Source organism: Glycine soja, chromosome 7 (assembly GCF_004193775.1).
Source record: "Glycine soja cultivar W05 chromosome 7, ASM419377v2, whole genome shotgun sequence".
NCBI classification, from domain to species: domain Eukaryota; kingdom Viridiplantae; phylum Streptophyta; class Magnoliopsida; order Fabales; family Fabaceae; genus Glycine; species Glycine soja.
Window position 1 is genome coordinate 38,369,713 of NC_041008.1, and position 15,758 is coordinate 38,385,470.

At 32.6% G+C, this 15,758-nt stretch overlaps 2 protein-coding genes and 1 pseudogene across 2 annotated transcripts; 1 reads left to right on the forward strand and 2 right to left on the reverse strand.

Annotated features, from left to right (window-relative positions):
- Positions 1–818: 818 nt before the first annotated feature.
- LOC114419514 (polyphenol oxidase I, chloroplastic-like) lies at positions 819–2,811 on the forward strand. Its single transcript, XM_028385196.1, has one exon. The coding sequence runs from the start codon at positions 825–827 to the stop codon at positions 2,637–2,639; it is 1,815 nt and encodes a 604-aa protein (XP_028240997.1). The 5' UTR covers positions 819–824; the 3' UTR covers positions 2,640–2,811.
- Positions 2,812–9,735: 6,924 nt separating this feature from the next.
- Positions 9,736–12,377, reverse strand: LOC114420661 (annotated as a pseudogene).
- Positions 12,378–13,437: 1,060 nt separating this feature from the next.
- On the reverse strand, positions 13,438–15,496 carry LOC114419515 (polyphenol oxidase A1, chloroplastic-like). Its single transcript, XM_028385197.1, has one exon. It carries the CDS (start codon positions 15,459–15,461, stop codon positions 13,602–13,604), a length of 1,860 nt encoding a protein of 619 aa, XP_028240998.1. The 5' UTR covers positions 15,462–15,496; the 3' UTR covers positions 13,438–13,601.
- Between the last annotated feature and the right edge of the window lie 262 nt (positions 15,497–15,758).

Below are 15,758 nucleotides of genomic sequence, written 5' to 3' on the forward strand. Positions count from 1 at the left end.
ACCAAGAAAAAATGGTTTTTAGAGCCAGAAGATTTCTAATTTTACAAAGTGAGTCCTTAATCAGTTAGTGACCAAATATGAGACCAATTTTAGCAAGTAGCTAAAGTTTTAGTCGCTGATTGTTGATTCCAATTTAGACACTGATTTAAAAACCGATTAGATGACTGGTTTTTTTAGATTTTTTTTTGTTATCACATGTGTACATAACCTAAGCCTTCACCAAATAGCTTAAGTTTTCTTTGGAGTTTGAAATTTCCAATCTAGATCTCCATTAAAACGTGAAATAAAACCCTCAAATCTAGATCAATATTTAAATAGCATGCCAAACCCATATGTGTAGTGTTAGGCAAAAAAAATCAAATTGTGCCAAAATTAATAATGAGACAATTCAAACCCTTTAGTCCTTGGAAACTCACATTACTTTAGAACCTTTAGGTGGAGATAGATAACTTAAATTTTTCACGACTCACAATTAAAATACCTACTAATACAAATGTCATGAGTAGGGATGCTAAGAATATGCATACTTGCAAGTATTTGTTCTCATCTTGAAGAAAAATACACATTTTGGTCGAATATCAATATGAATATTACTCGTCATTGGTGTAGGTAACTATAAAGATGAAAGTTGTGATGATAAAAGTGATAATAATTGTAATAGTTAGGGATGAATCTTTATTCGGACATATGGGGACATGGTCATCTAACCAATGGCCCAATATATTAAATAATTTTAATAGTACATTTTTTCACCTCATTTTCTCTCTCAAACTTACTATAAAAGACAATAATATCTCAGAAGAGAAATACGCAAATGATTAACCATGGCTTCTTCTACATCACATCCATCCTTTTGGTCCCTCCTGAACCTGTCTGCATCCATTCCCATTTCTTCTTCCGTATGCATGTTCCCACCGTCTAAAAAACCTAGCAAAGCAACAAAACGGCGTCATGCTTGGGAAGTAGCATGCAATGGTAACCCTAGAAATAGGAGGGACATTCTGATCGGCCTTGGAGGACTCTATGGTGCTACAACAAGTCTCACAAGTAACAACACTGGTTCTGCATTTGGTGCTTCATTGTCGCCTCCAGATCCAACTAACTGCGTTCAACCGGACCCAGAAAAAGACCCTTTTTGCCCACCACCCCCCTTCAAAGACTACGAGCTCCCTCCACACGATGACAAGACATTACCCCTTCGAATTAGACCAGCTGCTCATTTGGTCACTGATGATTACATAGCCAAGTACGAGGAAGCCGTGAGGCGCATGCAAGACCTTCCACCTGATGATCCTCGCAGTTTCATGCAACAGGCCAATGTCCACCGTGCCTACTGCGATGGTCGCGGCTATAATCAAAAGGGCTTCGCTGACTACAAGCTTGACGTTCACGGCTCCTGGATATTCTTTCCTTGGCACCGCTGGTATCTCTATTTCTATGAGAAAATCTTGGGGAAGATGATCGATGACCCCACTTTCGCTCTTCCGTTTTGGAACTGGGACAATCCCGCCGGCATGAGAATCCCTCCCATTTTCACAGACAAAAGTTCACCTCTCTACGACGAACACAGGAATAGCGATCATGTAAATGCTTTCATCGACCTAGACTACAAGAAGGACCATTCTCCTGTGAAACCTCCTCAAACAATTATATGGCCGCCAGTGGTGAAAAAGAATAACTCGATCGTCGACAACTTGATCGTCAACAACTTGATAAAAGTTTATACGGCAGTTGCAAGCAAAACCAACTCTAGCCCAGACTCCTTCCTCGGGCCAGCATTCGAAGTTGGTTCTGATCCTAAGAAACACTTTGGATCTCTGGAATCTTTGCACAATACTGTCCACAGCTGGACCGGTGAATTAGAAAAACCTAACCACGACATGGGGTTGTTGGCTACGGCTGCAAGAGATCCCATTTTCTTTGCTCACCATTCAAACGTCGATAGGATGTGGAACATATGGAAGACAGAATTGCTGGATGGAAGAAGATTTGATCACAAAAGTGACGAATGGTTGGAATCCAGTTTCTTCTTCTACGACGAGAACAGTAACTATGTGCGTGTGAAGGTCAAAGACTGCCTCGACTCCAAGAAGATGGGGTATGATTACCAACGTGTTGACCTTCCATGGCTGTTGGCTGGGGAACTCATCAAACCAAAGAAGGAGATTATTCCCCTTCGTTCAAAACCAGAAGCTTCAACATTCAAGACATTACAGCTCCCTCTCCTTCTGGAATCCATTGAGCGTACAAACGTGAAGAGGCCGAAGCCGCGATCCAGGAACGAGAATGAAGAAGAAGAAGGCGCAGAAGAGGTGTTAGTGATAGATGTTGAGTACGATAGCACTGATGGTGTGAGGTTTGATGTGTTCATCAACGACCAAGGCGATAATGAGATTGGACCCCAGGATTCAGAGTTTGCGGGAAGCTTTGTGACTTTGCCTCACTCGCCGCATGTCAACCATAACAACATCACCAGAGCTTCTTTCAAATTGCCATTAACGTATCAGTTGAAAGACTTGGGAGTAACAAAAGACGATGATAGTATTTCTGTCACACTGGCTCCCATATATGGAGACAAGCCTGTTACAATTAAGGACGTAAGGATAAAGCGTGTTTATCCTGAGGTAGACGATGAATAAATCTAAATTATGTGTGTGCTACTGCTAGGGTTTGTTTCTCCGGGGATACTCTATTTGTCATTTGTTGTTTCTTAATTAGTGTGTTGTAGTTATTTGCCTTGGAACTTAATAGATCCCTTTCATCTTTGAGGGATACTATGATATTGTTATAATAAATGTTTGTTAAATTGTTTGTTTTATTGTTACATTTGTTTATAATACAATATAACTCCTAATCTCCTTTTAATTAATATATATTAATGGAAAAGAATGAATGAAAAGAATAGTTTAACTATTAGTTAACCAAACTACGAAGAAAGATAACTTGGTTCGAAGAAATGCTTTGCCACCCATGTTAGTGAATATGTTCACTTCTATTGATGACTCTACAACTATACATACACTTGTATGTTCACTGCAGTTTTGCCTCTAGCTAGGTCGTGGTATCATACTTTTAGCTATATTGGTATGTTATGCCAATTCCTCAGTATTTATACCCGTATTTTTTCCAATTCTTGTTTTATAGCTCAGGTTTAAATAAGGAAAGGAGAGTTTGTTTCTTGATTGGTTGAGTGTGTAGTTTACTTGGAGGTATTGATGGTTATTAAATATTTCTGATTCATATCATAAATACTAACTAATTAACCATCACAGGCTGGCGAGGATAGGAGGTTGTACAAAATCTACCAGTTTTTTTTTTGTGTGTACTATACGGTATTTCTTATGCCCATCATATGTTTATAAAGTATTTGTTTTGCTGAAAAAAAAGGGTATGCAATTGATAATATTAATTTCTTAACCAATCAATTTATATGTCATTTTTCTATTAATTTTTTCTTCAAATTAGTATTAGATTATTATTTTTAAAGATTTTAAAATTGTAACTTTTTTAAATTAGATAATATGATTAAAGATAACTTTAGAAGTCTGAATCCTAATTTTTTTTAATTACTTTTAACACTTTTATTTATTTTTTAAATGTAAGACCTCAATATTCGTATGAGTACTCTTTTTCGTCCCTTTCTTTAACCTTAACCTTCTATTTGGATGAAGGATTTGAAAATTTATAAGAAATTCAAATACATAATATTTTAATTGTCTTGATTTAAATTCTTTCCATTTAATAAATATTTTGTTTGGATGAAGTAATTTAATTTCAATGAAATTCAAAATTTCATTTTAAAATATTTATTTAAAACTTAAAATTTCAATATTAAATAAAAATAATATTAGTCATTTTTTCAATAAAAATTTCAACATGAAGGTTCAGGATGGTGGCAGCGTGAAAAGGTCACCAACACCATAGGAACACAAAACGTGTTGAGAGAGAACAAAGGACTAGTGTGTGAGAGGAGAGAATTTGAAATTCTTACCAATTAGGTGAAATTTCAATTCCTACTATTTTAGTCTATTAAAATTATTTTTAAAAATTGATGTAAATTTAAATTCTTTAAAATCTTCTATCCAAACAATTAAATTATGATAGGAGTATTTCAAATTCACTAAAAAAAATGAATTGACTTGATTAAATACTACATTCAAACACACTGTAAAGATGTTTTTATTAATTTATCCACAATCGACTGTGCATTAATTACATTAAAGGGGAGGACAAAATTCACAGTTTTTCTAATTTCTCACAACCTATAAAAAAATTCTAACAACGATTTTGAAACCATTTTATAATTAACATAGTGCAGAAAGAGAACAGATGAACAACAATACAAAGACTCGTTGAACAGTAATGCTGATGGGATCACCACAAAAAAAACATTAAATATTGATATTTTCACATAAACAATGAATGATATTGATATTATTTTTTTATAAAAAGAGTTAAAAGTAACTAAAAATATTTTAGGGTTCAAACTTTTAAAGTTATCTTTAATCATACCTTTAATCACATAAACATGGACTAATTTGAAAAACAAAAAAAAATTTAAGAGAAAATTACATGTAATTTTATTGGTAAAAAAAACTAATAGTATCAAAATTCCCAAAATTATTAGAGACGTCATAGAAAATCTAAAAGTATATTAATCTTTGCTTTTTTCTTTTAACAAAAAAGACATAAGTCATAATTAAAAAAGAAAGTCACATATTTATAAAGTTCCAAACAACTATAATAACAAATAATGTATTTATGTTCAATAAGTCAAAGTGACATAATCACATTGAGACACTCTTATTTGCTCGCCATCCATGAAATCATAACTTTCTCCAACATAACTTCCATTTTGGTTCAAATTTTCCATAGCATCCTATATCATCGATCTTCATCCATCATCCAAATGTAATTCATCTTAGACAATATTAATGTAAATATAAGTTAGCAACTAACATCTACTGGTGTCATCAATTAAAAAAAAAAAAAAGTTATAAACAAGAACTTACCAATGTCATCTGAAATGGATTGGATAGCCATATTTGCGAGGGTGAATCATTAAGTAATGCATTAATCTTACCATTAGTTAAGAATGATGGTGACTTTTCCAATATCTAATTAGCATGCTCATGGTCATCAATAATTTCAAAATTCTTAGGATCGGATAATAATTTTTCTTTTTCAATGGATTCCTAAGTTTATTAATTTGGTCATTAACAAATAATCAACATAAAAAAAATCAAAGATGTATTTAAAAATGAAAAAAAAGTTTAAAAACCTAATATCAGGAAATCAATATTCTCAACAATGTTGCAGGTTCTATACTAGTTGAACAACCTAAGAATATTGAGTTTAGAACATGCAAGAGTGCGAAAACCAGTTGGGTTCATTTTCTATTTCTATAATTTTGAAATATACCACTTTTAAGCCTGAAAAGTTTAAATATAGCATTATCTGAACGTTATTAGATAGCGCTTTCAAATCAAAAGTGATGTATTTCAAAATTAGAGGAACTTAAAAATGGACCGAAAAAAGACTTACACCAGCACTCCTTAATCAATAAAGCAAACCCAACCCCTTCAGCAACACCGAGTTAAGGCATGCTTCAGATGAAGAACCCCTTGAAAAAATCCGCGCAGAACTATGGTTATCTACTGCCCCACCCATACATCTAACCCCGAGATGATTAAGTTCATTCTATATATAGATTCCAATTTACTATATTTATGAACCATATATATTCTTGCTGAACATACACTACAACAGATTCCATCAGGCCATCCCAAAATTTAGATGAAATGAACCAATCCTGAATGCTGCTAAAATCTAGCCATAAGCAGAAGGATTAACAAACTATATTTGAAAATAAGCATATCCTTTTATTACCTTTGGCCAACATCCATTTCCATGACAGGAATTTAATCCTATATGCAATATAGACAAACTATTACATTGTTTATTTATTTAAAAGAAAGGTCTCATTTCTTTGTTTCGAAAGCGACCACACAAAAATCCATACTCTTTTCTTCTTCAAACTTGAGCTATGAAAGAAGAAATGGAAAAAAATGCTAGTATAAATTTTGAGGAAGAGGCATAATTAAAAATACCAGGACAGCAAAATATGATGCCAGACCCTATTGGCAATCAACTTTTTATGTATGTCAATTTGTAATTATTATAACAACATGATGAATTTTTAGAAATGGAAAACTAAATTGATGTTTTTAAAAATAAAAAAAAATTGAGGACCAATTTTTACGATATATTAATATATAGACCTTGTTCACGTTTGATTGAAAGTATATATAGAGATTAAAAATATATTGTTTCTTTTAATTTATTATATTTCCTTTCATAAAAACACATAATAATATTAATGTGTTGGGTTTAATTTTTATACAGTGTTAATGTAATTTTTTTTACACATTATCAATTAACTAATTAAAAATCATTGTAGATATGAATTTGAAGATGATTTTTGTAAAATTTATCCACCTTATATACATGCGAATTTATAATTAGTTGATAAATATATAAAGACTCTTTAGAGTGCAAAGAGTACTATTTTCTGTATTACATTATTAAAAATAAAACAAACAATTTAAGATACATTTGTCATGTACAGATGGAGTTATTAGTTTAAGAAGAAAGTAAAAGATGAAAAGGATTTTAAGTACTAACGAAAATAACTGGAATATGATGAAACACAATAAGACACGTGACAGAAGAATATATTTAATTTAATTATTTGTATCGAATAAAATTCAACTTAATTAGTATATTTCATAAAATACAATTGGTAAAAAAATTTGATCAATTAATTGTTAAAAAGTAAGAAAATTTTAATTATTTGTAACGAATAAAAGTCAAGTGAAGTGTTTTTAAGAAAAATTGTTAAAAAATAACGAATAAAATTGGATTTTTTACAAAATGTTTTATTAAATTCTTTACCCCTCTCCTAACTATGTTTTGTCTTGTTGGTAGTTATTGAAGCAACAGAGACACAGGAGGAAGTTAGAGTGCATCTGGTGAAAAAGATTAAAAAAAGTAAAATATCTTATAAAAATTAAAATAAAAAAGTGTAAATTTACAAGAATAAAATTTAAAAAATAAATTTAAAAAAAATTAAAAAATACTAACTTAGACGGAGAAAAACATATTAATTTAAGGCATCCAAGGAAGCAATAAATATAAATATGAATAAGCAGGGCCAGGAGGTAGCAGCAGTACTAGTGAGAATAAATATGTATGATATCCCCCAGAAAAGCATGCAACGGGGAGCACATCATAAAATGTTCCAGTCCATTAAACCTCACACTGAGCCACTACTCATGCTTCACCAGATGCACTCTAACTTCCTCCTGTGTCTCTGTTGCTTCAATAACTACCAACAAGACAAACCATAGTTAGGAGAGGGGTACAGAATTTAATAAAACATTTTGTAAACAATCCAATTTTATTCGTTACTTTTTAACAATTTTTCTTAAAAACACTTCACTTGACTTTTATTCGTTACAAATAATTTAAATTTTCTTACTTTTTAACAATTAATTGATCAATTTTTTTTACCAATTGTATTAAGTTGAATTTTATTCTTCACAAATAATTAAATTAAATATATATTTTTGTGTCACGTATCTTGTTATGTTCTATCATATCCCAGCCTTTTAGTTTCTTCTTAAACTAATAACTCCAACTGTACATGATTAATGAATCTTAAATTATTTGTTTTATTTTTAATAATGTAATACAGAAAATAGTACTCTTTGCACTCTAAGGAGTCTTTATATATTTGTTAACTAATTACAAATTCACATATATAAGGTGGTTAAATTTTAAAGAAAATCATCTTCAAATTCATACCTACAATGATTTTGTAGTGATGATTAGTTAATTGTGATTATTAAGTTCTGTAAAAAAATTGAGACTATTATTGTTTACAATTAAAAAAATAGTGTTATTCGTATCCATTAGAGTTGTGCCAAACATATTGTACTTTTTGGATAAAAAACAAATTATTGTAGTTTTTTGGAACTTTATAAATATGTGACTTTCTTTTGTATGATGATCTTGTTATTTCTTTAATTATGACTTACGTCTCTCTTTTTTTTTTTTTAAAAAAAAAAAAGCAAAGATTAATATACTTATAGAGTTTCTAAGATGTCTCCAATAATTTTGGAAATTTTGATACTATTAGTTTTTTACCAATTAAATTACATGTCATATTCTCATTAATTTTTTTTAAAATTAGTCCTTGATTATTATTTTTTAAAATTGCAACTTTCTTAAATAAGAAAATATGATTCAAGATAACTTTAAAAGTTTAAATCCTAAAATCTTTTTAATTACTTTTAACATTTTTTATAAAAAAAATATTAATATTGTTTATGTGAAAATATCAGTATTTAATGTTTTTTTTGGTGATCCCATCAGCATTACTGCTCAATGAGTCTCTATATTGTTGTTTATTATTCGTTCTCTTTCTACATTATGTTAATTATAAAATGGTTTCAAAATCATTGTTAAAGAATTTTTATACATTGTGAGAAATTAGAAAAACTGTGAATTTTGTCCTTCCTTTTAATGAAATTAATGCATAATTAATTATGTATAAATTAATAAAAACATTCTTAAGGTAAAAGAAAAGGACAAAGAAGAATACTCATACAAATATTCTGGTCTTATATTTTTTTTTAAAAAAATTATAAAAATGTTGAAAGTAACTAAAAGGATTTTAGGATTCAGATATCTAAAGTTATCATTAATCATATTATCTAATTTTAAAAAGTTACAATGTTAAAAATTTTAAAAATAATAATCAGGGATTAATTTGAAAAAAAATCCATAGAAAGATAACATATAAATTGATTGGTTAAAAAATTAACAGTATCAAAATCCCTAAAATTATTGAAGCACCTTAGAAAGAATTTATCAACTGCATACCCTTTTTTTCAGCAAAACAAAATACTTTATAAGTATATGATGGACAGAAGAAATACCGTATGGTACAAAAAAAAAACTGGTAGATTTTGAACAACCTCCAAGTAATATTTAATAACCATCAATAGCTCCAAGTAAACCATACACTCACAACCAATCAAGAAAGCAAACTCCCCTTTTCTTATTTAAACCTGAGCTATAAAAAAAGAATTGGAAAAAATACGGGTATAAATACTGAGGCATTGGCATAACATACCAATGTAACTAAAAGTATGATACCACGACCTAGCTAGAGGCAACACTGCAGTGAACATCAAGTGTATGTATAGTTGTAGAATCATCGATAGAAGTGAACATATTCACTAACATGGGTGGCAAAGCATTTCTTCGAACCAAATTATCTTTCTTCGTAGGTTGGTTAACAAATAGTTAAACTATTCTTTTCAATTAATATATATTAATTAAAAGGAGATTAGGAGTTATATTGTATTATAAACAAATGTAACAATAAAACAAACAATTTAACAAACATTTATTATAACAATAACATAGTATCCCTCAAAGATGAAAGGGATCTATTAAGTTCCAAGGAAAATAACTACAGCACACTAATTAAGAAACAACAAATGACAGATAGAGTATCCCTGGAGGAACAAACCTTAGCAGTAGCACACACATAATTTAGATTTATTCATCGTCCACCTCAGGATAAACATGCTTAATCTATCCTTACGTCCTTAATTGTAACAGGCTTGTTCCCATATATGGGAGCCAAGTGTGACAGAAATACTATTATCGTCTTTTGTTACTCCCAAGTCTGAAAGAAGCTTTGGTGATGTTGTTGTGATTGACATGCGGCGAGTGAGGCAAAGTTACAAAGCTTCCCGCAAACTCTGAATCTTGGGGTCCAATCTCATTGTCGCCTTGGTTGTTGATGAACACATCAAACCTCACACCATCAGTGCTATCATACTCAACATCTATCACTAACACCTCTTCTACGCCTTTTTCTTCTTCTTCATTCTCGTTCCAGGAGCGCGGCTTCGACCTCTTCACGGTTGTAGGAAAAAGTTAATGTATGAAAATTATTATTAATACTTAAGCAAATTGTTTAAAATAATAATAATAAATATTACTTTCAATTTATATGTTGTTTTGTGCCCGTTCACTTAAAATTCTTAATCATTAAGAAACAAATAACTTTAAAGAATAACTAAAAATATTATAAATAATCTTATTAAAATCTAAAAATGTAAATAATATATGTATAAAGAAATTGCAAAAAAAATTGGTTAGAGGACCATGCCCCCCTTTGTCCCAATGAAGATCCGTCAAATGACTACCACAACTATTATTATCTACCATCATGACTTTCAGCTAAATGCTTTTATTTTCAAAAAAGAGAGATCAGCAACTTTGGCCTTTTAACAAGTGTGGATACCTTTGAATTCAAAGTGAGAGGAAACTTGACGCTTGGCCTAGCTTCAGCGGCCTGTGCTGCACCAACACCAAAATGTTGTGCATGCCACCTTCTTAGCTTTTCTAGATTTTTTGGGTTTTGGCTTTTTGTTGAGCCATGGAATGTCAACATCCTGGTAAACGTACCCTAGTTTTTTGGTGTCGAGGCTATCTTTTATCGTCACACGCACAAGGTTCTTGTTCTCATCGTAGAAGTAAAACGCGGTTTCTAACCAATCAGGGTCAGTGACATCCCTTCTTTTCCCACCTTTGATTGTTTTCGAAATGTTCAACATCCTATCCACATTGGCATGGTGAGAATAGAAAATGGGGTCTCTTCCAGCAGAATAGAATCTTCCCATGTCCTCACCGTTAGGTTGATTTCTATCGCCAGTCCAAATGTGCACAGGAGTGTGAGGAACACTCTCTACAGAACCAGCACTATTATTAGGCTCCTCTCCAGGATGGAAAGGTTTTCCGAGGAAGACTGATGGGGTTTTCCCACAAGAAACAACACTCTTATACACTACACAGAGGTTGTTTTCTACATTTGCACTGCCGTCATTGTTTTTGCTATAGTTTAGGTCTACGAGAGTAGGGGGTTGGTGGATTTTATCCCTGAAACAGTCATAAAGAGGGGATTTTTCATTTGTGTAAATGGGAGGGATTACCATGCCACATCAGGGTTGTTCCAGTTCCAAAACCTAAGAGCAAAGGTTGGGTCATCGATCAATTTCCCCAAGATTTTCTCATAGAAATAAAGGTACCAAAGGTGGAAAGGGAAGAATAGCCACGAGTTGTGGACTTTGAAGTCAAGCTTAGGGAACTCAACTTGTTTATAGCCACCATCACAGTATGCACAATGGATGTTTGCTTGTTGTATGAAACTTCGAGGATCATCAGGTGGAAGGGCTTTCATGCGCGTAAGGGCTTTCTCATACTTCTCTAGATAGTCTTTGTTGAAGAATTGAGCAGCTGATCTAACCCTAACGGGTGTTCCTGGAGGAAGGAACCTGAATTCTACAGGCTTGGAAGAAGGTTATGGTGGGCAACAATTGAGTTGTTTCTCAATCCCCCTGGTACATCATCTGTTTCAACACAATTTTCTAGTTTGGGTGGTTGAAATGGAGCAGCGATGGCTAAAGGGTTGTTGATGGTGTTGCTAAGAGTAGAAGCATCGTAAATGCCTCCGCCAAGGAGAACATGCCTCCTATGTTTTCCTAGAATATTGCTGTGTGATGATGGTTTTCTTTTTCTGGGTACTGTTTTGTTTAATGTTGCATGACACTTTGGAAATTACGTGATGATCATTGAGTTTTTTTGGTTTGCTACGTTTGGTGGGTTTGCATGGTATTTGGAAGGTGGAAGATGAGGAATAAAAGGAAATGGGAAGGGGTGGAGGGTGGAGGATATAGAGAGGGAATAGAAGCCATGATATTATTCGTTTGTTATTCGATCTTCTTTTGGCTCATAATGATCGATATCTACCATCTTGCCCTTTTATAGTAATGATCTTCCTTTGGCTTATGATTAAAATTGATTAAGTAATGATCCTTATTAGCGTGTATACAATATTTAATTTGCACAAGCTAGGTTATAACATATGTGTTGGCCTAAAAAATGGTTTAGGAAAACCGCCAAAACTCTGTTGGATGTTGTTAGATGCATCCAGCAGTATTGCATATGTACCCAGTATTTTTTATTAATGTTCAAAATGCCTTGACTTATTGTTACTTTTTCTGATTGAGTGGTGATTTCTAAACAGATTTTTTACATATGGATCAACTTGATCCGTATAAAATATGGATGAAGTTGATTTATAAGTATGAAGTTCATATGTATAAAACATACGAATCAAGTTGATCCGTATGATTTATATGGATGAAGTTTATCCGTATAAAACATACTGATCAATTTCATATGTATGATTTATACGAATAAAGTTCATTCGTATAAAATATACGGATGAACTTCATCTGTTTAAACCATACGGATGAAGTTCATCCGTATTAATTTTTTTATTTTTTTTTCTAATTTCTTAAAGTTTTATTTTTTTAATTATTAATATGTTAAATTACTCATTTATGCATTAAAATTTTTTTACTATTACAAAATTTAATATATATTAAATTTTGTAATAGTAAATATTTTTTATTTATAAAAAAATATACAGATTAAATAATTTGTATGATTTATATTAAAATTAATTGTCACAAAATTTATTATTTAAATTTACATTCACATTAAATATATATTAGAAATTTTAATATTATGTATAACAATATTATTTATTTTATAATATAATTGGTTTATTAGTTCAATTGGTTAGAGTATTGTGTTAATAACTTGAAAGTCATAAATTTAATTCTTATTTGGGTCATTAATTTTAAATTAATTCATCACAAATATTTTTCAAAAAATGAAATTAAATAAGTAACCACTTTAATATCCTGTATAAAAATATAATAAAAAAAGTAGCCACTTAATAGAAGGGACGTGAAAGATCCTAACCTTCTCAATCTCAATTTCTCTCAGCCCTTCCAAAACCTCTTACCTCTTCATTAAAAAATTTCATCCTGAAATACTAGTACTTCTTTTTAATTAAGAATTAGGTATATACAAAGTAATTCCTTTTCTTAAACAATTTATGTCAGATGATTTAATTTGTATTTATGCAGTTTTATGATAACCTTATCATCTTATTAATTTCTTTTAGCGTATGAAGTATGATTCTATGGCAAAATGAACTTTTGTTTAGATAGTGTTAACCAAAACCACTTTTAAGGTATAAATAAATATTATTGAAATGATATATAATATTAAATTATGAAAACATATATATATATATATATATCAAGTGAGCATTTTGGTTATTTATATGAAATTTGTTGGACAGTAAAAAAAAATATAAGAAATTCGTTATACACGTTACGAGAAAAAAAATGAAAAAAAAAAATATTCTACTTTGGATCAAACCATTTGTTAATTACTATGCCAACAACAAACGAAACATACAATAAAAATGTTCTTTGGCAATAAAACAACAAATATTACTTTTGCCATTGAGTAATGGAAACGTGATTTATTTATTTTTCTCTTAAATTGCTAAACATGGTGATATGAATTTAAACTCATTTGCATGTTGGAAACACCTAGCCAAGCATGCAATAATTAAGTAGTAATTTGCCAGTGACATATTTTCACTCCTCCTTCTCAAACTCTATCTTGATGCTCTGAATTGTGATGGTTACATTCTCAGATCGTGGTACCAATGTCACCAAAATACTATCATCATTTTCGGCATCCAAGTCCTCTAACAAATCCGTTATTCCCAGTGTCAAACTAGTTTTGATCTTCTTGTCCATGTTCATGTTTGAATGGGAATGACCCAGAGTCGCAAAGCTTCCAGCAAACTCCGTGTTCTCTGGTCCAATCTCCTCGACATCTTCATCAGTAATATACACATCAAACTTGACATCATCATCCCCATCAAACTCGATCCCATCAATCACCAACACTTCTTCGTCTTCCTCCTTGTCCTTCTTGCTCCTCAACTGCTTTGGCCTTTTAACAAGTAGAGTTACCTTTGAGTCCAATAAAGTGAGAGGAAACTTGGAACTTGGCCCAGTCTCAGCAGCGATTGCTGCACCAATGCCGCCAAACTGTTGTGTGAACGCCACCTGCTTAGCTTTTCTAGTTCTTTTGGGTTTAGTCCTTTTCTGGAGCCATGGAATGTCAACATCTTGGTAAACATACCCCATCTTTTTCGAGTCAAGGGAATCTTTCACTTTCACACTCACAAGGTTCTTGTTCTCATCGTAGAAGAAAAAGGTGGTTTCCAACCAATCACGGTTTTTGAAATCCCTTCTTTTTCCAGTTGGTATTGTTTTCCATATGTTCCACATCCTATCGACGTTGGCATGGTGAGAATAGAAAATGGGGTCTCTTCCAGCAGAATAGAATCTCCCCATGTCCTCTTTGTTAGGCTGTCTTGGATCACCGGTCCAACGGTGGAGAGCAGTATGAGGACCAAGCTCTACAGTCCCTCCACCGAGTTCAGGCTGCTTTCCAGCAAAGAAAGCTTTTCCATGGAAGAGCGATGCGCGTTTCGCACCAGAGACAACACTCGTATACATTACACCAAGGTTTTGTTCTACACTTGGGTCCTTGCCACTGCCATAGTTTAGGTCTACGAGAGTATCAGGTGTGATGTCTGGATTCCTGCGAGGGTCATAAAGAGGGGAGTCTTCATCTCTGTAAATGAGAGGGATTACCATGCCGCCATCAGGGTTGTCCCAGTTCCAATATGGAAGAGCGAAGGTTGGGTCATCAATCAAGCTCCCCAAGATTCTCTCATAGAAATAGAGGTACCAACGGTGGAAAGGGAAGAACAGCCAAGAAAAGTGAACTTTGAAGTCTAGCTCAGTTGGGAACCCTAATTGTTTATAGCCACCATCACAGTAAGCACAATGGATATCAGCTTGTTGCTTGAAACTTCGAGGATCATCAGATGGAAGCTCTCTCATGCGCTTAAGGGCTAACTTATACTTTTCTAGGTACTCATCAGTGACGAATTGAGCAGGTGGTCTAACCCTAAGGGGTGTTCCTTTAGGCAACTTGAAATCTATAGGAGGGGAAGAAGATCTTGGTGGGCAACAATAGACTTGTGCCTCGATGACCCCTTTAGGTGGTACATCATCAGTTATACAACAATGTTCTAGGTCAGGTTGAAGAATAGGAGCTGCAGCCATGGCTAAAGGGTTGGTGTTGCTAAGAGCAGATGCACCGTAAAGGCCCCCAATGCCAAGGAGAACATCCCTTCTATATTTTCCTAGAATGTTGTATGATGGTCTTTCTTCTTCTGGGTTTGGTGTTGGGGTGTTTTGGTTACTGTTGCATGTCACTTTCGAAACGTGGTGGCGTTTTGGTTTGCTACGTTTGGTGGGTTTGCATGGTATTTGGGAAGTTAGGAAGGTGGAAGATGAAGAACAAATGGAAATGGGAAGAGGTGCAGAGAAATTGGAGAGGGAGAAAGAGGATAGACAGGATATAGAAGCCATGATCGATCTTCTTTTGGCTCATAATGATCGATCTACAATCTTTGCTCTTTTATAGTGAAGTTATATGAAGACTGTCCTTTATAAATAAATAATGACATTAACATTCGGCAAATTGGGATTGAAAAATTTCTTTAAAATTTAATTTAGATTCTTTTGCAAAAAATATGAAAATGTCCTTGATTGATTCACCAAAATTGTGGCTGAAGAAAATGCCGTGGGTCTGAAGATAATGTGGTAAATATAATGGAACACTGATTATTTCATTTGATCCCTACTACGTACGAACCAATTAATTTC

What these genes read in the sequence shown, in the direction of transcription:
- LOC114419514 (XM_028385196.1), top strand. Translation starts at nt 825, where the DNA reads ATGGCTTCTTCTACATCACATCCATCCTTTTGGTCCCTCCTGAACCTG.
- LOC114419515 (XM_028385197.1), bottom strand. Translation starts at nt 15,461, where the DNA reads ATGGCTTCTATATCCTGTCTATCCTCTTTCTCCCTCTCCAATTTCTCT.